The sequence below is a fragment of the Danio rerio genome, chromosome 19, assembly GCF_049306965.1.
Source record: "Danio rerio strain Tuebingen ecotype United States chromosome 19, GRCz12tu, whole genome shotgun sequence".
NCBI lineage: Eukaryota > Metazoa > Chordata > Actinopteri > Cypriniformes > Danionidae > Danio > Danio rerio.
In genome coordinates this window covers 34,071,682-34,098,322 of record NC_133194.1, presented here as the reverse complement: position 1 = coordinate 34,098,322, position 26,641 = coordinate 34,071,682, and the positions used below count along the sequence as shown (strand labels likewise).

At 35.5% G+C, this 26,641-nt stretch overlaps 1 protein-coding gene across 6 annotated transcripts in view; it reads left to right on the top strand.

The window, feature by feature from the left end:
• Nucleotides 1-26,641, top strand: part of ripor2 (RHO family interacting cell polarization regulator 2) — a 157,009-nt gene that overhangs the window by 102,595 nt on the left and 27,773 nt on the right. For all 6 annotated transcript variants that reach the window (XR_012394646.1, XM_021468090.3, XM_005159634.6 and 3 more), the window contains 6 exon segments: nt 2,785-2,808; nt 3,091-3,144; nt 22,680-22,829; nt 25,315-25,378; nt 25,463-25,506; nt 25,819-25,944. Coding sequence is in view for 5 of the 6 variants with exons in the window: in XM_021468090.3 (XP_021323765.2) it covers nt 2,785-2,808; nt 3,091-3,144; nt 22,680-22,829; nt 25,315-25,378; nt 25,463-25,506; nt 25,819-25,944 (462 nt within the window). In the remaining variant the exon portion in view is untranslated.

The window sequence follows — 26,641 nt, the reverse complement described above, 5'->3', positions numbered from 1 at the left end:
ATCTTTTGTTGATTATGTCAAAATCAGTGGAGAGGGATATGAACTTAATATAAACTGGTTAAATATAATAGTATAATGAAATAATCACAGTTTTTACACTAAATGTTGACACTGATCATTTTAAATTGCTGTTAATGGAGAAAGGTGATTATTTTTTTACCGTTTAGTTTTGATTTCAGGATTTTTGTTTAGTTCTTTGCTTTTGGAAATTAATGTAATTTTTTCACCATCATAAAAATGGACAAGTCTGATTCAAAAAGCACTCTTGTCTGAACATACTGTAGTGCAGGGGTTTTCAACCTGTGGGGGGGGCACTCGAGTAAATTATGATGACGATTTTTATGCGTTCACTAGAGTGAATCTGATTAACATTAGTTCCACAGCTAACTATCGGGCACCTGTAGAGTTATTGCGTTTGAGTAAAAAAATATACAAATAAAATGGACCGTGTGCTTTTTAAAATGAATGCCGGTGAATGAGAGTAAAGCCGGTGAGCCGTCTGACAAAACAAGTGCCCTTCTGAATAAAATAAGCAGGATGCCCTTCTGGATCTTTCACTTACTTTAAAGACACTACTGACTACGTTTACATCGACATCAGTAATAGTTATTTGCCTTATTCTGAATAAGACAATAATATAATTAAAGCGTTTACAAGAAGTGCTTTTTGAATGTTGCGGCACCAGGCTATACATGTTTCTTGCCGAGTTTCTTGTAATTTTGGGTGTTTCATCCTAATTTTTTACATTTTTAACTGCAGTTTGGAAGTTTCACTTTCACTCTTGAACATTTCATTCATGCCCCCATGTCAAACTGGGCTATTGTACACGAGTATGACTAAGGAGTGGTGGAAGAGTTCTGTTTGAATGTACTGTAATTTAAATTTCGCGAATGTGTGTGTCTGCTGTTCTTTACTGACAGCCATGTGCGTGGATCTTATTGCAAAATGTGGCGAAAAGTCCTACATGATGGTAATACTTGTATTATATATGCATACTCCAAATGTCTTAATTCCATTTCCATCTTTAGGGGGTGGGCGCAAATGATATTGGACAAACTTGGTTGTTTGGGGTGTGGGGGGTGGGGGGGGGGTCTTAAAAGTTTGAAAACCCCTGCTGTAGCTTGTAAATGCCAACCCAAGCTCATTCTGAAAGCGTAGCCCTGCGGAAGTTTCTGGAGGCTGCGATTTACATGGCCGGAGGAACGCATGGCTGCATTTTGTTTTTTCAAGCGAACGTTATGGGGTGATGTGACGCTGCTCCTCTTCGCGCTCCCCGGTGGAAGAGCGGTTCCAGAATCAGGTAAGACAAAAACAGAATCCAAAAAATAAAGTGAACGAGTTCGTAACGGGGCAAGAATGTGGTAATATATGAAAACGCGGTCAAAATCGCACGAGGGCTTTTCTTCTTCTGCATGGCTTTTGTAAATCGTCGCTTGGGTTTTGGGAAGAAGGAGGAGGAGGGTGGCCGAGTCTGCCGATTGGGCGGCCGTCCAGTCAATCGTTCAGTCATTCAGTCAGTCGGTGAGTCGGACAGCTGGTTGCTCGACAGCGGCCTCCGGCGGCTTTTTACACACGGGCGTGAAAAGCGCGCACAGCGGCCTCTCGCGGATTCGCGAAAACAAAAACTGCACAAATACATACCTCCAGGGATGTATTTCGCGGTCTACAGAAAGGGGCTACGTTTTCAGAATGAGCCTGGGTTGGTAAGTGAATGTTGAAAAAACCCTGCTGAAAAAAACTAGTATAAAAGGTCAGGGGAAAATATAGACTATACTAATACTGTAGTAATCAAGCTGTAAATTTAGATTTACCTTTACAGAAATAAATAACAATTTATTTATAACCATTAATTATAGTATATTTAATTAGAAAAAAGTTATTCTCAGTTAAATAAATGCCTTTTTTTGGTAATATGAATAACAAAATACTGCAGAAATCGTTAAAGTTTATTTTCAGAGCATATATTTTTGCATAATGCATGGGCAGAATTTTTACTTTTTGGTGTACATGTGAAAAACAAGTGTTAAAAAGAAAAGACATTAAAATCTAATTAAGAAGTGATTAATTGCAGTGCAGCACGTTTTAGACGTTATTTTACTCACCCTCAAGCCGTTCAAGATGTAAAGAAGATTTTTAACTGAAACTGTGGTCCTTGGTGATTTAAAGTCAAAAGCTTCTGGCACTTTCATGAAAAACAAATTTAATAAAGTAATTTGTTTAATGAAATGTGGGAACACTTTACAATAAGGTTGTATTAGTTAATGTTAGTTAATGCATTTACTAACATGAACAAACAATTAATAAAACATTTATGACTCACAGTGCTTTAACTAATGATAACAAGCAAGAATTTAGATGTTAATAATGCATTAGTCAATGTTGAACTATGACCTAATAAATGCTGTACAAGTATTGTTCATTCTTAGTTCATGTTAGTAAATACATGAACTTACATTAGCTAATGAACCCTTATTGTAAAGTGTGACCTAAAATGTATACCAGCAACTTCTGATGATAAATTGAGGTATAGCCTATGTTTGTTTGACTCCCAGAGTGCTATTGAATTGCACTGTAAATCAACAATGACCAAGTTTTAAGCCAAAAATCTTAAATGTCCTACTCAGGAAAATTTTACCTACAACAAGCCTGAGGGTGAGTGTATAATTTCTGATTGAACTATTCTTTCTATATGGTCTTTTTAGCTTGCTATCAGATTTTCTAGGAGGAGATCATGATTTTTTCTTGCAGCGTTTCCACTAATGTTGCTTTTTTCTTCTTTCTCAGGGTGTGCTGTATGATCTTGACAAGGTAGGTTCACTAAACTCACTAATGCTTCTTATCCTGCATGAGTTGACCCGTGCTAAACTTTTGATGAAGTTTGAAGTGAGAAACATGCGGCAGGAGGAATAAGCAGCTTTGCATAAGTGATGTGCTGCATTTTTTTCTGCACTGATCTGTTATTGCGGCACTCTGATCGCCGCAGGTGTCAGCCATGTTTAAAATTAGCGCATACGAACTTACATTGATCCCTGTGTGAAAAGCTTTTTTTCCCCCTCTGTCAGCAAATAACTCTACATTTTTGCTTCCTAGCAAATCAAGACCATAGAGCGATACATGCGACGACTGGAGTTTCACATCAGCAAGGTAAAGTTCATGTCTTTTTTTTCTATATTTCTCTACTTTTATTGTCTGGTTTATAGATTAGGAGAAGTATGAGGGTTCTTTCAGGTCTCTAAAAAGTCTTTAAAAATATTACATTTGATAAAAAAAATAAAAAAAAACTTACTAATGAAAATCTTGATTTAGGCATATCTAAACTGTCAAAACTACTTAGAATTATACATATGACTGCATACTATATATAAGAATTACTACTAATAATATTATATAAGAACTACAATAATACTATTATCTATAAATACAGTGGGGAAAATAAGTTTTGAACACGTCACCATTTTTCTGAGAAAACATTTCTAAAAGTGCCGTTGACTTTTTTCTCAGATGTTGATAACAATCAAAGAAATCCACAAAATATATGGAAAGAAAACAAATCTAATCAGTTTACAAATTATGTAATGATGAAGGAAAAAAAGTATTGAACACATGAAGAAAGGGAGGTGTAGGCCGTGAAAGCCCAGACAGCAACTGAAATCTCACAATAGTTATTCAGCAACCCTCTGCCCTTTATCATTATAAATTAATATTAGCTGCTGCGGTCCGACATCTACATTAGCAGGATGATGAAGATGAAACCAAAGTGGACATTTCAGCAGAACAATGATCCAAAACACAGCCAAGGAAACTCTTAAATGCTTTCGGAGAAAGAAAATGAAGCTGTAGAATGGCCCAGCCAATCCCCTGACTTTAATCCAATTGAGAATACAAATTAAAGATCTGATATGATAGAAGAGACCCACAGAACCATCAAGACTTTTACACTCTGTCATGTGACCTTATTCTTTATTCGCTATGTACATTATAATTTTTTATTATCGTGTATTCTCTTGTTTATGTGAAAGTTTACACTATTTCTGAGAGTGTATTATGTGCAGTGTATTGTAAACAAGAATGAAAAGAAAATTGTTAAATATACTTTAAAATCGTAAGTTAACTTTTTATGTTTGGAGGTTATATGTATTGTGTTAATATCAGAATTATTGTTTGAACAATTTGCGAGCTGACATTAGGTTGTTAATGGTTTCATTGTCTGACTGTGCAGCAAAATGCCCTTGAGAGTCAAGATAGACTTGCATTTTTTCCTCAATTAATTTTTATATATATTTTTTCTCATATGATTTAGTTAAATCACAAGATTGTCATTTTACTCAACTATCATTGTTGTAATTCTAATCTTGCATTGAGGTCAACGATGGATCGATTAATCATTTAGTAAATTAAGTAATTGGTTTTAATCAAAGTTCGATCATGGGACTTTGTGGAAACTCTTATTGAGATATCATTTCTTTCCAGTCTTGCACATGTAGTGTTTACATTTTTATTTCTTTGGGTTTGAAGGGACAGTTCAACCAAGAAAAATAAAAATTCTCTTATCATTTACTTACCCTCCACCTATTTCAAACCCGTTTGACTTTCTTTTTTCTGTTGAACAAAAGAAGATATTTTGAAAGTAGGTAGCCATTGATATATGTGTAATATATCACAAAATATATGTGACCACGAAAAACAAACTCAAAAAAGGTCAATTTTTGGGAATTCTTCAATTGATGTATGGTTATTGGCATTGGACAATATTTGTTCAAGAACAAAAATGGAATCTGACAGTTCAAAGGCGACAAGTTTGAGTGGGTTTCCTCCAGGTGCTCCGGTTTCCCCCACAGTCCACAGATATGCGCTATAGGTAAATTGAATAAACAAAATTGGCCGTTGTGTGTGTGTGTGCGTGCGTGCATGCGTGCGTGTGTGAGAGAGAGAGAATGAGTGTGTATGGATGTTTCCCAGAATTGCCAATATTGCCTCTAAATATCTTATAAATATTTTGTAAAGTTGTAAAACGTCTTAGCAGTTACTGATTAAAAAAAAGAAACTGAGCTTAGGTAATATTGAGAAAGGAAATTTACAAAATATCTTCATAGAACATGATTTTTACTTAATGTTCAAATGATTTTTGGCATAATATACTTTTGTGGGCAAATCTTAAAAGTATACTTGTGCAAGACTAATTTTGTGCTCCAGGGTCACCTATTCTTCAGGAGATAGAAACTCATAAAGGGTTTGAACCACATTTTGATGAACTTTCCATTTAAAAAAGGATTTTAAAGGATTTTCAAATTTTAACTTTAAAAATTGGCAGGAAGCCAGAGCACAGCAAGTGGAAAAAATAAACCTCCTTCCTCATTTTGAACCCCCTGGTTTGGCATTCTCCAGTGTCAGGAGTCCTGCTGTGTCCCCTTGCTCTCGCAGTGTGTTTTAGTGGCATTACAGGTGTGTGTGTCTGCAGTAAACTACAGTGCTGAATGGCAACTCAGCAGCACATCTAGTCCCCAAGTAGCCATGGCAACCTGAAGATGGGCGCTTTGAAGAGCAATTCATAGCTCAAATTAGCCCTACACACTTGAAATTAGCCCCGCTTCCAGCTAACCCACATCAACACTCTTGAACAGTGTGGTCGTATCCAGATTTCCAAGAAACAATTTAACCGTTGTTTTTATTTTCATCCCCATAAAGAACATTTTGTGTCTGACTCCTGTTAATGTTTTGTGTTTTCCCTTGTGTTTTATGCTTGGCACTGGATTTAGGTCATGGCAATTCTCTGGAGTGACGAATAAATCTCTAATGGCTCAATCTAGGGTGTTAATGAGCGTATGTCTAAATAGAGGGGAGATGCATTTTGTTTTTGGTGAAATGAAAAAGGAAAGTTTTTGTTTGAAGCTGATTAGATCTGCGATGGCCTATTTAGATTGCATGGATCATCAGGATTGGCATCCCATAGGAAAGAAAGGCACAAATGAGATCTCCTGCATCGAATTAATGTAGAGCAAACTTCTAGTAGTGATATTTTATGTTACTTTTCTGTAGTTTCAGATGAGATCTTAAAGGGCAATGAAACACCCCTGTCTTAGCAGGGTGTTTTCACATTGCTAGTTTGGAAAAGTCAGGAAAGTGGGAGAGTCCAGCTTTGTTTTAGTGGAAGTGGCAATAGAGGGAAGGGGTTGCATGAAAAAGGAGGAGTTTTAGTACATGCACATGCTGATTTTCACAGCGGCAACACAAATGCAGAGGAGACAGACAGTGACTATGTTTACATGGACATTAATAATCAAACTATTTGCCTTAATCTGAATAAGATAATAATATGATTAAGGTGTTTACATGAGTTGCTTTTTGAATGTTCCTTTCATAATCCTGTTTTACATGTTATAGCACATAATACGATTAACTTCATCACGTCACCACGCTATCCATTTTCCCTCTGGAGTTTCATGGAATTTCGGGTGTTTCATTCTTAATTTGTCAACTTGAACTACAGTTTGGCACTTTCACTTTCATTTAGAAACATTTCATGCATGCCCCACTGACAAACGAGATATTGGATACGAGGAACTGCTGGAAGAGTGTAGTTTAAATGGAGTTTGATATATTCTTTGATATAAACACAGCCGAGTGTGTATATCCTTTCACAGAATGTGTTGAAAATCCTACACAAGGTAATAGTTTGATTAAGGTGTTAGCATGTTTACATTCGGAGAGCAGCATTTACAGTGGATCTTTCAGTCCATAATGTTGTAGTGATATTAACGTATGGTAAACTTAGTAACTCAATCATTTTGACCAAGGTATGTCTTTAAAAACTGAAAGAGTACTGCTGATGATACTAACTAACTTTGCCTCTGAATAAACTTAAGCAAAGAACATTGATCGCACACATAATAAATCCGTAGAGACGGGACAATCAACACCAACTGGAACCGCGTCTTTTTTTAAAAGTAGACGAGTGGCAAATCCGCATTTCACATTTTCCAGATGCGAAAAGCTCTCGGGTAAAAATGTTCTTTACAAACATATTTTTGTCGCATGTTAGCAGACCACTGTAATCCACACGTGTCCACACACAGCGGTGCTCTCATTGTGGGAAAATCGAAACAAAACCTTTTGTTACGGCACATTTATAAACACAACACTGACGACCCTTGTCTCCGAATAAATTCTTCTTCTTCTTCCACTTATTTTAATTATGGTTGGCAACACAACGTAGTGCTCTCTGAGTCTGAACACTGTAAGAGGAAAAAAAAGTCTTTGAAGCTATCAGGCATATTAATGTAGTTGCACCTCATTCACAATAGAGCACGCTGATTGGCGGTCTGGAAAGACTTGGAAGTCTTTCTCATTAGTTAAAGATGAAAACTCAAAGACATTACGTTCTATGGGCCGGTATAAACATCCAGTCTCCACGCTGAAATTTCACAAGGATCTCATGGGCGTTTTAAAACAGGAGGAACGAATTTGCTCTAAATAATGCAAAAACAGGGTCTCACGCTGGCGCAGTGGGTAGCATGATTACCTCACAACAAGAAGGTTCAAGCGTTCAAGCCTCGGCTGGGTCCGTTGGCATTTCTATGTGGAGTTTGCATGTTCTCCCTGTTCGCATGGGTTTCCTCTGGGTGCTCAGGTTTCCCCCACAAGTCCAAAGACATGTGCTATAGGTTAATTGGGTAAGCTAAATTGTCCGTAGTGTATATGTGTGAATGATTGATTATGGATGTTTCCCAGTGATGGATTGCAGCTGGAAGGTAAAATCTCCGCTGTGTAAAACCTATGCTGGATAAATTGGTGGTTCATTCCACTGTGCCGACCCCAGATTAATAAAGCCTAAAGGGAAATGAATGAATGAATGAATGAATGCAAAAACATCCAATTTTCACTTTTCTGTGGAATATATGTGTCCTAATAATGTTTTTAGCAGCGTGGGACACATATATGACTGTCAACATCTCAAAAAATGTGTTTTGGTTTTTCGTGGCCCTTTAACAACTTGCGATGTTAAGTTTGTGATCAAATAATTCCTTTAGTGAACTTGATCTGGTTTGCCAAATTAGACAAAATGTCATGTGACTCATGTGAAATTGTAAAAGGTTGCAAAATATGTGTATAATATGATATGACTCATCTTAATAACAAGCAAAGAAAAAAAACTTTATGGCATGATGAAAAGGGTCTTTTCGTTCATCAAAATATGACAAATAAAATACAAAAGAAAAAAAAGATATAATGCATAATACAATTTTGAACATTATAATGTGTACTGTTTGGTTAAATTTTTTTCCTATTCTTTTTTTCCTTTTGTCAGAAAAGAAAATGGCATACAACATTAGAAAAACACCAGGATGAGTTTCATTTTTAGATGATTTATAGCTTTTAGGTCTTACAGTAATACTCATGATATTTGTTGCTAAACCAGGAGGATTTGTTACTGAAGCAGGGCTTTGATACCTGTCGAGGCGATGCATTAAACTTCCCAAAGAGGGTTTAAGTATGTTGACAGTCAACAATTACTCTGAGTCTATTAGCATTCTAGAGCACAGCAAGCCTTTCTAAGAAGGTAATACCTAATAGCTAATGTAATTTATTCCTTCCCCATTAGAGCAGTCAAGAGCTATGTTTCCATCCAAAGTTGCAAAATTACAATATTGCATTTGCAGATAAAGGACTGTTGTCATCCCATGTGTTCAAAAGAATATAATTGTCACACGCAGGAAACTGGTGCAGTATATCTGTAATAAAAAAGGTTTCTACAGTATTTTTCTACTAAATATTCTTTCTACAGTATTGGTTTCTCAAATAGGAAATTGCTATTTTTCCCTCCATAAATAATAACAATCGCTAGTTGTCTTGCATTTGGATGTGGGTGCCTGATGTTTGGTAACCCTAACGTTACATTAGCCATTTCTTTTTTAATTATTAAAACAATATCTGAGACGATGTTATTGGACATTAACCAGTGAATTGATCTCACTCACATCATCTGTTTAGACAAAATCTTGTGTTGGGGGTCATTGAGGAATTTATTTGCTAAATGTGTTTGTAAATTGTATTTATCTTTTTTTTTTATCAGACTCAGTATATATATATTTGTTTTATTCTAAAATATCCTGAAGCAAGTCAGACTGGGTGTGTTGTGCCCTGTTTTTACATTGTTTTTTAAACAACATGAACAGTCATTTTTTTTTGTGATTGTATGTATAATAGTCAATTCATTCAGAAAGATCGGGAAAAGGGTTTTGGGAGAGTTATTACAACGTAACAGACACCTCCTCCTCACCATTTCGGTTTGTTGTCATTGCGATGTCACAACTGTTGAAGGGGCGTGGTTAAGTATGTTAATCACGCCCAATACGCTCAGACAGACGTAATCTAAGACTTTACCTGAAAGCCAACAGGAAGTGCATTTTCCAATTTTAGTTTTAGATTACAAAGGCAAACAAAGTTTTTCTTAATGAAATCCACAGATAAGTTGTTGACACTAGCAATGAGAGCTAACCAAATCTGATTTCATGTGTACTTATGTGTTAGAGTTATGGCTTCACAAAAAAGTACATTAAAATAAAAAAAAGAGATGGCTGAACAGAAGAAATTCCCAAATAAAAAAGGTGGAGCTACAGAGCCACATCCACTTGTTACATAATCGCCACAAATATAGTAGTAGTTCAACAGAAGCAGCAAACATTTCCAAAAAGTGCAGCTCCATGCAAAGTGTTTAAAATTTCTGAAGCAAACTCCAAACAAACAAAGATTACTTTGGTCCATTTTCATTCTGCAATTTTGCACCTTGTTGCTTTAGTTGAGTAGGCTCTGTTGAAACACATTAGCAGAATACTATCCAGCACATTGGGATCTAAGTGCTAAAAATGAGGCCAACTGTGGCTATAAGAAAATGAATGTCTATAATTATATTGTTATAAAAGACTAGATGTGTGTCACACACAAAAAGAACATTGATAACTCAGATCCAGACTCTTAGCACTTCCAAAGTCAGCTTATCACAGCCCTATACTAGCTATTTCTTCCTGATTCAATCCACAAAATTGAGTTTTGTTGGTACAATTGAATTTATAATGTTTGATTAAGTAAGGTTAACTAATATTTTGACTCGGTTAATAATAGGAAATGTAATATATATATATTTTTTTTTACCATTTTATCAGTGACATTGTCAATATCAGTGTGACTTGTGCATATGAAGTTAAAGTCTGTCTAAAATCAAAATTTATTTTACTAGTGCACATTGTTATTCTTTAAGGCCCTGTCCACATAAACACAGGTATTTTCAAAACCGCACTTTTTTTCTATGCAGTTTGGCTGTTTGTTCACATCAAAATCCAGTGTCAGGTGACTGGAGCCGATACTGTCTGAAAACTTTGAGCAGGGAGAAGATTTTCCAAAAATCCTTTGACCGTGTGGTCATGTGGACACTATGACCGGAGTTTTCATCTTTGTGCTGTTTTCTCCTTTCTGATTGGCCAACACGACTAGGTTCACACCAAACGCAGAAGATGCAAATGGTGCAAATTCCGAATGTTTGCTGCAAATGCTTCGCATATTTTGTGACTTTCGCCTGCAGGGGCGGTAATCCGCTTCCTCACGTTTGCATTGATTTGTATGCAATTTACTTGTGCAAATACTTAAAGCCACATTTGGTGTGAACCCAGCATAAAAGTGTCATTATCGCCCCCTGTTGGTTCGGCGTGTCCTTAACATACATCACAATGTGTTTTTGCCAATGACTGGTTTTTGCATTTTCATGAGGACGGAGATTTTTTTGATTTTTTTTAAAGCGGGGAAAAATTTTATAAAAAATACCCATGTACGTGTGGACATGGCCTAGGTGAACAATTAATCAGTGCAGGTTAATCCACTAAAAAAAAACAAATGCTTTGTTTTGGTAATCGTCAATCTGTCTGACCATTTGTTTCTGAGTTTATAGTGGTGGTTCTTCTCTGCTGTTGACAGTTTGACACTTCAACCACAATATTCCAAACTATGCCCCTCTTATCATTAGTTTGTTATGAGGAAATGACGCACAAATAGAAGCCCCACCCCCTAGTACATCAACACACTGAAATAAAAGTCTCAGCAACTTCCGGTTTAGACTGACTTTAAGCTACGATGAACTCTTTTCATTTCTGGGATTTTCCATAGCAGATATTGTTTTCTTCTTCTTCTTTGTCCCGTATGGTTGCGGGGTCGGCTCTTTGGAACAAGCCATTTTAGACTTGTCCATATGATAACGACTTTTTTTTTTTTACACATTCCGGCCGGCCTGTCGTCTGGGCCTGTCACCCTCATACACTCATACACTACAGACAATTTAGCCTACCCAATTCACCCGCAGCATGTCTTTGGACTATGGGAGAAACCGGAGCACTTGGAGGAAAACCACGCGAACACAGGGAGAACATGCAAACTCCTCACAGAAAAGTCAACTAAGAACCAGCGACTCAGCGACCTTCTTGCTGTGAGGCGACAGCACTACCTACTGCACCACTGCTTCGCCCTTCAATAGCAGATATTGTCATAGTTGGGTAAACTTTAAGCACAGTGAATGAGAGAGTACAACAAATCACCTTTTTACAATCCTGTTTCTAAAAGAAAAACTCCATGATGGTGTTATCAATACTTTCAGAAAAAGAAAAAAAAAACGTGTGAGACTGTTAACGTAGCCAGAAGAAAGAACAACTTCAAATTTACTGTCCCGCATTTGTCATTAGACGCACAGATGGTATAATACATACAGAAATACCTATAGGTTTAAAAAAAATCGGAGAATTAAAAACTTTGAAGGATTTAAGATGCTGATGAACGTTAAATGAGTCTCCTGAAAAGGGTCCATGGCATAAGATTTCAAAAAGCCTCAACACGTATTCAGATACGAACGCTGGAGTTGCTTTATGACCCCAAATATGCTTGATGTGGGGGAATTATTGTAGGTTTAATCCCTATTTAATCTGGCTGTGGTCCCCCCTTGAGTAGGGGCTCTAAATCCTCTTATTTAAGTGATTTTTCCACTTATAATATCCACTTGCACTGTATTGCATATTAATATGTGTGCAGTGTTGTCAGTCTGGATCCTTCTGTTGTTTATGTGGTGTGTGTGGACCAGCTGTGGACTCTTGGCTTGTTATTTGACTCAGTAGGCCTAATCCGAAACCCCGCACTTGCTATGGACGGAGGGCAGACAAACATCTGCTCTCATGAACGCATGGATGGGTCGAGTCACGCCTTGAACCTCCGCTGTCATCCAAAAAGAAGTCAAAGCCCAAGTAGATCAAAAGCATCCCAGGGGAAAGAACAGTTTGCAGAAATGCATATCTGGGTGTTGGTCACTCAGTTTGACCCAGATGCATCATAGCCACTGCATAGACACCAATAACATGGTAGCATTATGCATGTTGTATTTCTTTGCTTTTTAAATGTTCAAATTTGATCAGATTGCGTGACCTTTCTGAAAAATAAATACACTTATCAAAAGAGTACTTATTATGGAAATAATACAATGAATATACAGCAGGGAAATAAGTAGTAAACATGTTATGCTTTTTTCTGAGAATAATATTTCTAAAGGAGCTGTTGACATGGTATTGAACCAGATTTCGGTAAAAATACAAACATAAAAATAAAACAAAACAAAACAAAAACATCTGAAAAATGAGTGATGTATAATAACTATGGAATGACACAAGGAGAAAGTACTGAACTGCTTAAATTAACTATTAAATACTTTAGGGCTTTTTTGATGATGGCAGCTTAAAGATGCCTCTCATATGGAGAATGAAGTCACATTCATTGCTCAGGTGTGAGTTTTTCACAGACTTTAACAGAGTGTAAAAATCTTGATGGTTCTGTAGGTCTCGACTGTCAAATCAGATCTTTAATTTGTACTCTCAATTGGATTAAAGTCAGGGGATTGCCTGGGCCATTCTACAGGTTGATTTTCTTTCTCTGAAAGCCTTTGAGAGTTTCCTTTGCTGTGTTTTGGATCATTGTTTTGCTGAAATGTCCACCCTGGTTTCATCTTCATCTTCCTGCTAATGTAGATGTTCGACTGAAGCTGCTCATATTCATTTAAATTGGTGAAAGGGCAGATGCTGAAGAACTTAGAGATTTCAGCTGCTGTCTGGGCTTTCGCTGCCTTTCGACACCTCCCTTTCTTTATGTGTTCAATATGTTTTTCGCGTGTCATTTCATTTTGTTACGCATAACTTAGTGTGTAATCTAATTGAATTAGTTTTTTTTTTTTTTTGCATAATACACATACAAAAATTATTGCTGCCTCAAATGTTTTAGTTATATCAAATGATCTTTTTTAGTAATTTCAACTTAAATAAATCAATCTGAAAATATTAAGTTCCTGTGTTTAACTGATAAACTTAAAATATTAAAATAGGTTAAAGCAACATAAAATATTTGTTGTCTTGGGTTTTTGCCATTACACTTTTTTATAGTGCAAGAGACCTCTTTCCTTCTTCTGAAAGACTATTTGACTAAAGCTTTTAAGCTTAAATTTTTTTTTATAAAGAAACCTTTAAGATGGTTTTGTTTTTAAATAAAAAACAAAGTTTAAACACAGAATGTATTTAAACAGCAAAAGTCAGTCTAGGGGAAAATTCTGGGTAACACTTTACAATAAGGTTCATTAGTTAATGCATTTACTAACATGAACTAATCATGAACAACACATGTACAGCATTTATTAATCATAATTGAACATTTACTAATGCATTATTAACATCCAAGTCCATGCTTGTTAACATTAGTTCATGCACCATGAGATAACATGAACTAACAGTGAACAACTGTATTTTCATTAACTAACGTTAACTAACATGAACAAATACAGTAGTAAATGTTTTGTTCATTGTTTGTTCATGTTAGTAAATGCATTAATTAACATTAACTAATGAACCTTATTGTAAAGTGTGTCCAAATTTTGACATGGCTATTCCCTAAAACGACAGTTTTAGAGCTCCGGCACATTAATTAAGCTACCCCTGAGCACCTTTTGTTTGATTTTTTTACAGAATGGATTTATTTAGACTTTTATTCACAAATAAAGACTCATCAATGCATATGTATAAAGCATATAAAAAATGTTTGTTTTTTTCAAGTAGGGCTGTTCAAATTTTGTTGCTATGGATTTTTGATGAGACTTTTATTAAATGGACAGTGCGTGTATATAGTTGATTTCTAAATATCGGTTTTCAAATATTGGCATTTTGAAACAGACCTAATTAACACACACACACACACACACACACACACACACACACACACACACACACACACACACACACACACACACACACACACACACTTGTTCAGCTACCTTTATTGAGATTTCCCATAGACACAATGATAACCCAAAAACCTAAACCCGACCCTCACAGAAAACAAACTGCATTTTGACATTTTCAGAATACTTAATTCTTTGTGATTTATCAGCTATTTTCCTTGTGGGGATCAAAGAAAAATTCATCACAAGGTCTAACATTTGACATTTGATTGCAAGCAATAAAAGGTACACACACATTTGCTAGTTGTGTTAAGATGCTGATGGATTGGGTTTTGAACAACACCAGAGTCAAAAGTATGGTACATTTTTGTGGGCATGAAACATCTTAAGAGATCATCATCACTGATTAAAAAAAAAAAAAAATTCTAAACTCGATAAAACTGCTAAAATGAGAATATCTGTGTAGAAACTCCTTATTACTGTCATAATTGAATATATAAATATGTTAACATAATGAGATTTGAAACCTCATGTGATGTCCAATCCACAGGACGTTCACACAAATGTCATCTGACTGATCATTAACAACTTCCCAAATTTACCAAAGGCATCCGTGGAATGAATCTAAACAAAAGTGATTTGTGGCTAACAGAACGGTGTGCTGCTCAGGTCAGCTGTTTGGCAGAGCTTCGTGTTTATTTGTTTGAATTGACACTGCAGAAAAGAAGCATTGAGCCATTACAATTGGCTGACACTCTGCCAGACTGATATTGTCCCAGTTAAATATTCATGTCCACTCAGTGACCGCTTTCTATCTCATTTGCTGTGCCCACAGCATATGTTCTCACAGTAACTGCCTGCAGCTACACAAACAGACTCTATGACCACTTCCTCTGAGCGCATGTCTGAACAGGCCACTACATACAGTAGTCTCAAGTTTTTGACACGTGCGCCATACTTAAAATATGAGAATTTCATAATAAAAAGAAGTCAATGACATAAGAGCTTTTTTATGATGACTGAAAAAAAACTTTGAAACTAATTGTTTGCATTCATGTCAAGTTTCATTTATGCTTAAAAGTGTGGTGGAACTGCCAGTTTAAAAGTATTGGAAGAAAACTACAAAGTCCAAAGGTTATTTAATAAATTGTTGTGAATGTGTGTTTAATACTTTAAAAGTTGTACATGAAGATGATGTAATATTATTGATATACTATTCAATTCATTTTAAATTGTTCATATTATATTAAAGTACATTTCAAATTATGGGTTTTAAACATTTATTAATAAAATAAATTTATTGTCACATGCTGATTAACATTTTTAAAGCCCATATAAAATGCTTAATTGCAAGTTTAACTTGTGATATCCGAGGGTAAATTTTTATATTAATATATTTTAAACGCACTAAATTGCAGCTTCATAATAAATTTACATTTAAGAAACACAACTTTCATTAGACAAGGCAAGGCAAGTTTATTTATATAGCACATTTCATACACAGTGACAATTCAAAGTACTTTACATAAACAAGAATAAAACAGTATAAGAAAACAAAAAACAGATAAGAAAATTTATTAAAAAACAAATAAAAACATATTAAATTGTGATAAAACAGGTTATAAAAGAAAGAAAAAGAAAAGAAAGACACAATAGTGCGATCTGTTGGACGTAGTACAGTGCTCATTCAGTGAAGGCACAGCTGAACAGATGTGTTTTCAGTCTTGATTTAAATATGTCTAATGTTGGAGCCCATCTGATCGTTTCTGGAAGCTGATTCCAGCAGCAAGGGACGTAATAGCTGAAAGCCGATTCACCCTGCTTTGACTGACCCCCTTGGAATTCTAGTTTGCATGATCCTAAAGATCTGAGTGATCTGTTGGTGTTTGTATTCAGTGAGCATATCTGTAATGTATTGAGGTCCTGGACCATTTAGGGATTTATAGACTAGCAACAATACTTTAAAATCTATTCTAAATGTAACCGAGAGCCAGTGTAAAGACCTGAGGACTGGTATGATGTGCTCTGATTTTCTGGTTCTAGTAAGAATCCTGGCTGCAACGTTCTGGTTTAGCTGCAACTGTCTGACTGTCATTTTGGGAAGGACAGTTTGAAGCCCATTATAGTAATCCATTCTGCTGCTGATAAAAGCATGAACAAGTTTCTCTTAGCATCTAATTCTTGCAATGTTTTTGAGATGATAGTTTACTGATTTAGTTACTGCTTTGACATGACTATTGAAACTCATATCTGACTCCAGAATCACACCAAGATTCTTGACCTTATTTTTTGTTGTTTGACCCTTAGAGCCAAGGTATGCATTCATATTCAGAAGCTCATCTCTGTTCCCAAACGCAATGACTTCGGGTTTCTCTTTAACTAAAGAAAGTTTTGGCACATCTAACTGTTCATTTCATCAATGCATTGGCAGAGGGTGTCAATGGGGCTGTATTAGGCAGTAAAGCGAAGTAGATCTGAGTGTCATCAGCATAGCTGTGGTAGGAGATTTGGTTCTTTCTCATTATTTGGCTCAGAGGGAGCATGTAAAGGTTGAACAGGAGAGGTGCCAGAATTGAGCCTTTTGAGACTCCACATGTCATGGGTGTCCACCTCGACCTATGGTCACCTATAGTAATCATGAGTGTATAGTAAGATCTGAACCATTTGAGGACTGTGTCAGACAGCCCAACCCAGGTTTCCAGCCTATCCAGAAGTATACTGTGATCGACACTGAGATCAAGCAATACCAGCACTGTTAGTTTGCCTGAATCTGTGTTTTAGGCATATATCATTGGTTATCTTTATAAGAGCACTCACTGTACTGTAATGTGCTCTGAAACCAGATTGAAAATTATCTAAACACCGTTTGAAGCTTAAGAACTTGTTAACCTGGTTAAAAACAACTTTTTTAATAAATAAAAGGGTGATTTGAGATTGGCCTAAAAATATACTAGTAATATTAGAAATTGTATATTACTTTTTACCATGAATACTAACTTAAACACCTGAAAAAATATATACTTCAATGGAGAATATATTTTCATTTAATTTCACTTGTAACATGTAATCCTGCATCTAAAACATTATGTGCAGTTCACATAATAAGTAGAGTGGTGAAAATACGTATTGAACACGTCATCATTTTTCTTAGAAAACATATTTCCAAAGGTGCTGTTAACTTGAATTTTTTATCGAATGTTGGTAACAAGCAAATAAATCCATATGTATCATTAATAAAAATTACTTCCTTGTGTTTTGAAAGTGAATTAAAGTTTTTTTAGGGATTAACAAGAATATAAACAAGGTTTTGAACTGCCTCTTTAAATTTGAATATGTTTTTTATAGAAAGTTATCATATGGCTTCAGAGCTTAATCTGGTGTACTACCAGGAATTGGGTGTTTGATTCTGCCACAATGTGTTGTATGGACTATTTTATGGTACTTTTAAGGTGCTTTAAATTCAGGTTGGAGCTTCAATGTGTCTCATTACACATTTTATTGTTAGGAAAAATGGCTTAAAATGAGTCTGATAGCTGGAGTTAAGGAAAACCAAGCTTTTTTTCCGAAGGTTTATTTATTCTCAAAATGCAGCTCATAAAAATTCACCCATCAGACCCCACCCGTCAGATTGAACGGACTGGGCTGGGGGCGGTTATGGTGATTCATTTCCCATGCTGCTTTGCTGCTACAGCAGATGAGAGGAGTCAGACAAGGGGATTTTATGAAGCCAACTAAACAGGCATCTGTGCCACAGCCAGGCTGCCAATGCTAGCGGAACGCTTGTGTATGTGTGTGGTACAATACCCATTTCACTTCTCCAGACTTGGGTGGGGTCTTTCCTCCCAGTGTAATTAAACCCACAGGACCACCGTCCAGACACCCGAGCCCCACATGCGCACCACTAACCGTTTGTCTAATGCATCTCGTTTATCATCAACATCCCCCACACATCATAACACACACATGAACATCCATCATGCACACAGTTACACACAAATTAGGTTAGATTGTCCTGTTTCTCACCCTCCTCTCCTAATGAGACACATCAAAAAGCCTTGCATCAATATTTCACATCTCTTCGCTGTTTATGTTTGAATATTTCCTTTTGATTTAGTGCCTTGACATGTTTTGTTTCGTCCTATAAGAGGATATTTTGTGTGATATGGAGGAAATGTTTGTACAGATTTTCTTAGTCAGGCACATCCATGGAACAGCATCACAAGATTACATTTTTTTTGTAATTTGAATAGGAGGGATCTCACCTCAATACTAAAATTGTTCCTGAAAATTGGCATTTGACATTTTTCTTTATTTTATTTTATTTTTTATCTCTTTTTTTATGTTTTTTTTTATACAATTTTAATGTTAAACATGCTAGAAAAAAAAGACTTGTCAAAGTCAATGCAATAACACAAAAAACATAAAAAATATTATTATTATTATTATTATTTTTATTTTTGTTGTTGTTATTATTTATTTATTTATTTTTACAATATTTATATTTGTTTTTTTAGGTTGCATATAACTACAGGTTACACAACAATAACAATCGCGTAAACACAGCAAACATTTTTACATTCCAAAGTCCTTACCTCCACCCCACTCCCAATCCAAACAATTTAGAAAAAAAAATATATATATATAATAATAGTAATAATAATAATAATAATGATAATAACATTAAAATAAGATAATTATCAAACAAAGATAAAATAAAATAATAATAATAAAGTAGTAAAAATACAAAATAAAGGGATAGCGCATATATATATATATATATATATATATATATATATATATATATATATATATATATATATATATATATATATATATATATATATATATATATATATATTGTTTTTGAAAAAACTATTATTTTAACAGAACTCTGAATCACTATTTTTCTATAGAAATAATTTAGTTTCATTTAAGTTTCACTGACATTAGAAATGTACCTGATTTAGGACAAAACTGTTTTCCGTTTATGTTGTATCAGACATCATTATAAATGTGGCGTTTAGTGAGAGATGGAGTCATCTAAGATTTAGTGAGAACTGAATGATATCAGACTGATTCAGACTAGTGATTCCTCTGTTTGAGTCGGGTATATCTTAGTGAACTGGATAGGACATTGACATTATTAGTTTAGAAAATGTGGCATAAATTCGTTTTACATTTGGTGTTTTAGATTCTTTTGAACACGTGTAGGTGTTGCTTGTCAATCAGATAACGCTTCTATGTTTGTTTTTGCTGTGAGTTGTGGGAAAAATGATCAATGAAATGTTTATGATAAACCGCTGTGAGTTTGAAACTTTAACAGCAGGCGCTGCATGATGTGCGTGTACATGAAGCAGAGTCAGATTTGTCCACGGAGTCAGATTTTAATACAACACCTGAACATTGAGCACAGATGACTTTATGACAAACACAGTGCAGAATATAAAGAAAATAAAACCAAAATACACAGTCACACTCTATCAAACATATCTTCAATGATAAGGAATATGGTATCTTACTGAGTTATTAATACACAGCAATACCACACAGAGAAAAGACGGACTTTGAAGGAATAAACAATGTGAGGTAAGCTTCGTTATAGTGCACTGGATAAGTCTGAACAAGTTTGACCGACCCATGCAAGCGCAAGGCAGGCAGTTCTGTACAATTACGTAATCTCTCGGCTAAACGATACCGGCCTAATTTTGAAATCGGACCGATAATAACATTAAAAATAGCATTTATCGGCCGATACCGATATGGCCACTGATATATCGTGCATCTCTAATTTATGATGTACAAAAAGTTTTATGAGCAGCCAAATCTGCATATTTAAAAGATTCTAGAAATGACGTGACATTAAAGATTAAAAGTATTGACTGCTAAAAAATTTAGCTCTGCCACCACAGGAATACATTACATTTTACAATCTAATAGATCTATTATAAAACAGCTCTCATCTAAACTGTAATATTTGACAATGTTACAGTTTTCATTGTATGCCAAAACAAGTAAATGTGATTTGGGGCATAAGCGACTTCTTTTAGAAACATTTTAAGTGCTTTTTGAGTTGTGTTTGAGTTTGGTTCATAAATAAATGTATACATAAATAAAGTTGATCTCATTTACTTTCAAATATGCTCATCAGTTGAGACAGCCAGTTCCTTCGTCTCTAAAGGAAACTGAATTGAATAAATCTTTAACAGCATAAAAGCAAACATTTCATAAACGGCATACATTAACACCTCAGAACATGAACACATTCCTGGATCTCTCATTTAACTCTTCTTCTTCCTGCACACACTCTAAAAAACGTTGAGTTAGTTATTTAACCCAATGGTTGAGTTAAACATATTTGGTGCTTTTGCTGGGTTATTTGTCACCTTTATTAGGTTATTTATTAATAACTCAACTAGTTGAGTTAAATATATTTGGTGCTGTGTTGGGTTATTTTTAACCTTCATTTGGTTATTTATTTATGGCGAGGCAGTGGTGCAGTAGGTAGTGCTGTCGCCTCACAGCAAGAAGGTCGCTGGTTCGAACCTCGGCTCAGCTGGCTTTTCTGTGTGGAGTTTGCATGTTCTCCCTGCCTTCATGTGTGTTTCCTCCGGGTGCTCCGGTTTCCCCCACAATCCAAAGACAAGTGGTACAGGTGATTGGGTAGGCTAAATTGTCCGTAGTGTATGGGTGTGTGTGTGAATGTGTGTGTGGATGTTTCCCAGAGATGGGTTGCGGCTGGAAGGGCATCCGCTGTGTAAAAACTTGCTGGAAAAGTTGGCGGTTCATTCCGCTGTAGCGACCCCGGATTAATAAAGGGACTAAGCCGACAAGAAAATGAATGAATGAATGGTTATTTATTTGGCGACACGGTGGTGCAGTAGGTAGTGCTGTCGCCTCACAGCAAGAAGGTTGCTGGTTCAAGGCTCGACTCGGTCAGTTGGCATTTCTGTGTGGAGTTTGCATGTTTTCCTAACGTTTGTGTGGATTTCCTCCGGGTGCTGCTGCTTCCCCCACAAGTCCTAAGACATGCGGTACAGGTGAATTGGGTAAGCTAAAAATTGTCCGTATGTGTATGGATGTTTCCCAGTGATTGGTTGCGACTGGAAGGGCATCCGCTGTGTAAAACATGTGCTGGATAAGTTGGTGGTTCATTCCGCTGTGGCGACCCCAGATTAATAAAGGGACTAAGCCGTAAAGAAAATGAATGAATGAATGAATGAATGAATGGTTATTTTTTAATAACTCAACCGGTTGGGTTAAAAATTAAAATTGTAACAGTCAACTGATTTGACAACTTATGCATAATGTTGTTTTTGCATTATAAAGTTTTTTTAAGCGATAACGAAATAATATTGTTGTTATTTTTTTTTATCAAATTACCTCTTCGTGTCGTGTTTGTATATCCATTTCACCATCCAAGACCATCTTTTAGAAGCGTTTGGATATGGTTAAAATGTATTGTACATTGTGGACACTGAGTGAAGCCTACTGCAGCTGCTGAACAGTCTCTACAGCACACAGAGCTCCATATTCTGCTCCATCAACACATGATTTTCTGCTTGCACAGTTTATAACCGTCTGTACTTTGTTCTGTTTCTTCATTGTTTGTGATTCTTGATTTCTTTTAACAAAAGTGTCTGGAACTAAAATGTAATGAAAAAAAGCTTTTTCAATACTGTAGAATGCTGTATGTTATTTATTTACACAATCATAATTATAAAACAAATAGTAGTACTAGTAATGGTAGCAATAGAAATGGAAAAAATAACATTTAATTAAAATAACCCAATGCATTGGGTTCAAATAACCCATAGTTGGGAAGGTGCTTTAATATCCTATAGTTGGGTTATATGTTGGGCTATTTTTAACCCAACTGTTTTAACAGAGTACTCTATTTCCACTCTCCCATCATTCTCTGTTCCTGCTGCCCCTTTCGGCTCACTTGTTTCTGTCACTTGCGGTCCGTCTCGTCCCTCTTGCTCGCTCTCCATCCCCCCAAATCACTTTCTCCTCAGCGTTGGTCGGATTAGCATAGCTAATTTGAGCCGGCCAGTGTTCAGTGAGTTGTGAATGTGCTAAATGTGCATTTCCATGATAAAGGCCGTGGCCGCGAGCTGCTCGTCTGTCACAGAAGTATGGCATTAGCGTTGTCCCGAGGGCTGTAGAGGCACATCGTGTTGTGTTTTCTTTTGAAGTGTTCAAATTCATTTTTCAGGACGCAGTACAGTACGCCGCTCCATTGTGCTGACAGAACGTTACAGTAGATTGTAAAAGCCACGTTTCTGTGCTGAATGGCGACCCCCGGGGCTCTATAATGATGCGTTCTAGCATTTGAGACATCAAAGCGAGCGTTTATGCAATCTCTAGTGAGAGTTGCCATGCACGAGCGTGTAATATAACTCCTTGCAACAATGCCGCATGTGTGTTTTTACAGGTCGATGAGCTGTACGAGGGCTTTTGCATTCAGAGGAGGTTGCGTGATGGCGCCAGTAAGATGAAACAGGCCTTCACTGCTTCGCCCTCCACCAAAGGCACACGTGAGAGCCTGGCGGAGGTCAATCGCAGATACAAAGAATATACAGAGGTACTTAGTGTGTGTTTATGCAGCAGATGTATTTCTAAAATGGATATGGCTGTATTTTGTCTGAATTATGAAGGCCCAATTAACGTCAAGGACAAAAACTATAAAAAATAAAGATAAAACTCTAGCTAAGAAAATTCTGTAACAATCATAATAAGGATACACAGGAATGAAGGTTTCAGAAATATATCCAAACATTGGTTTTCTAGCTTTTGAGCCTATCAGTATCTATCCTGTTTTAAGGGAATAATTTGACTAAATATCAAAATTATGCTATGATATATGACCAATGATCAGGCCATCCTAGATGTATATGTGTTTATTGTATGATGTTAGATGTATATGTATTTATTCAGACAAACGACACAGAAAAAAAAAAAAAAACTTTGGAATTATATTCAAACATTTATTATTCAAATTTTGGGTCAATCAGAATCTATCCTGGTTTAAAGTAATAATTTAATTAATAACAAAATATGCAGTAATTTACTAGCCATTAATTTATACTGGATGTATATGTGTTGATTTATTCAGACCTACACAATGTGAGTGCTATTAAAAATATCCTGGCTATTTATAGCTTTAAAATGGGAGTGAATAGTGCCCGAGTTTTTAAAGCTCCAAAAAAATACATCTAGCCATTATAAAGGTAATCGATAACTGCAAGTATAGCAATAACGACACAGAAGAAGAAGAAAAAACTTTAAAATCATATTCAAACAAACATTTGTTATTCTAGCTTTTGAGTCAATCAGAATCTATCCTGGTTTAAAGTAATAATTCAACCAATAGCAAAATTATGCTGTGATTTACTAGCCATTAAATCATCCTAGATGTATATGTGTTTATTTATTCTAACAAAAACAATGTGTAGTGTTAAATAATATCCTGGCTCTTCCTGGCTTTATAATAGGAGTGAATTGTGCCTGAGTTTTTAAAGCTCCAAAAAATACATCTAGCCATTATAAAATAACCAATAGTCTGCAAATAAAGCAATAATGACACAGAAGAGAAAACTTCGGAGTCACATCAAAACGTTTGTTATTCTAAGTTTTGAGCTAACAATCTATCCTGTTTCAAATGAATAATTTAACCAAATAACAAAATAATGCAGTGATTTACTAACCATTAATCCATCCTAGATGTACATGTGTTTATTAATCCAGACAAACACAATGTGAGTGGTATTAAATACTATCCTGGCTCTTCCTAGCTTTATAATAGGGGTGAACGGTGCCCGAGATTTTAAAGCTCCAAAAGAAATGCATCTAGTCATTATAAAATAATCCATAGTCTGCAAATATAGCAGTCATGACACAGAAAAACAAAACTTTGGAATATTCTAGCTTTTGAGCCAATCAGGATCTATCCTGGTTTAAAATAATAATTCAGCCAATAACAAAATTATGCAGTGATTTACTAGCCATAAATGTATCCTAGATGTATTTGTGTTTATTTAAAATCTTAGTGCCTGAGATTTTAAAGCTCCTAAAAATGCATCTAGCCATTATAAAATAATCCATAGTCTGCAAATAAAGCAGTAATGACACTGAAGAAAAAAACTTCAGAATCATATTCAAATATTTGTTATTCTAACTTTTGAGGCAATTAAATTCTATCCTGATTTAAATGAATAAATTAACTACATATCAAAATGATGTCATGATTTACTAACCGTCAATCCATCCTAGATGTATATGCGTTTATTTATTCAGACAAACACAATGTGAGTGTTATTAAATAATATCCTGGCTCTTCCTAGCTGTATAATGGGAATGAATGGTGCCTGAGTTTTTAAAGCTCTAAAAAAACGGAGATCCATTATAAAAGTAATCCATAGTCTGCAAAATATATCAATAATGGCACAGAGAGGAAAAAAATCGCAATCATATTCTAACATGTGTAATTCTAGCTTTTAGGCCAATCAGAATCTATTTTTGTTATAAAGGTATAATTTAGCTAAATATCTTAATTATGCTATGATTTACTTACCCTCGAGACATCCTAGATGCAAATGTGTTTACTTTTTCAGACGCAATCTGAAAGAAGTTAAATAATATTCTGGCTCTTCCTAGCTTAATAATGGTAGTGAATGGTGCCTGAGATTTTAAAGTTTTTAAAAGCACCTCCGGTCATTATAAAAGTAATCCAGGGGTTTAATAAATGTTTTCTGAAGATAAATAAATCTGAATTTAACACTTTATAAACTATTATGACTGCTGCAAGCATGTTTACAGAACAGTTGAGTTCCATACCATTCATTGTCTTTACAAAACTGCCATTTATTTTATTACAATATTTTTAATTTATCAGATATTTTAAATTTTTGGGTAAGCATTTAAAATGACATTTGCATACATTCAAACGTGGATGACAGTTATTACTATAGTAATATTTATAGTGTAAAAATTACTGATATTTCTGTTTAATAAGAATATGAATTAAAAAAAGAATGTCTGACATTTATATTATCATGTGTTTCTCTCAGAACATGAGCACTTTTGAGGGCGAGCTGGAGAACCTGTTGGGGGAGTTTCATATCAAAATGAAAGGTACATGATTTCTGCACAAAACAATCTAATAAAACAGTCGGGTTTTAATAACAGACATTTCGACTCCTTTGCTTTCTGTTCCAGGATTAGCTGGTTTTGCCAGACTTTGTCCTGGTGATCAGTATGAGGTGGGTTGTTTGGAAATTCTTTCAGAGCATACTGAGTTTCAAGCATTTTTTTTGCTGTAATAAATCCAGATCGATGTGTATTCTATCAAATTACCGAACTCTTGTAATTGCCCATTGTTCTGCCAAGTACACACAGTTTGTTCGTAATCACAGCTCTCGTAGCAACATTTTCTTTTTGATCCACAGTTACATCCACCCACCAAACCCAATTAGACTTTGTGAGGCTGTATAAAACTAAACAATTAAAACCCACTGAAAAGTCTATTAACAATCAAGTGGCTTTTTTTAATTCTACTTGGCTCTTCCTTGTAGATTTTCATGAGATACGGCCGACAGCGGTGGAAACTGAAGGGGAAGATCGAAGGAAACTCTAAGCAGAGTTGGGATGGAGAGGAGATGATCTTCATGCCCCTTATTTCAGACCTTATTAACATCAAGGTGAGCTGTGGTTCATAAGTCTTTCATCCCAGTGCAATAACGGGAGGGTGTGTGGTATTGATATTTTTTGTTAGGAATTTTTTTATGATAATAATAATGAAACACTGCTGTATGTGTTGTTGGGTTCGTACTTCAGCTGGCTTACACCTGTACTGGATACACAAATATACATTTATACTGCCTGTGAGCCTCTGTGTTATTGACTGATTCACTGAATCATCCATTCAGATTGGTTCAGTATGGCTAATTCATTTACAAAGCAAGTAACTGACTTTGTCTGAAATCCCCTACTACTCATTAGGTACTACATTTAAATTTGAATTTACTACACGACCATTAGAAAAGTACATTCTATATAGTATAAATGTGAGTAGTACAAATGAATGGTATAAATAGTATGAACTCTGACATGCTACATCTGATATTTGTTATGATCACGTGACCTACCTTCTTCAGTAGCATCGTTTCACTCCCACTCATGAATTTTCTTGTGTGGCATCATCGGAGAGTGTAGCGTCCATCAGATGCACACTTCAGAAGCTCACCTGAAGTAGTAGGTCATCCGGGATTTTCGAATACTATAAATTTCAGATATACTTTCGGACACAGCCACTGCCTTTATGAATGATTCTTGGGTCATTGACTAAAATTATTTGATCAAAAAAACGTATTAATTTTGTAACGGAACACCACATTA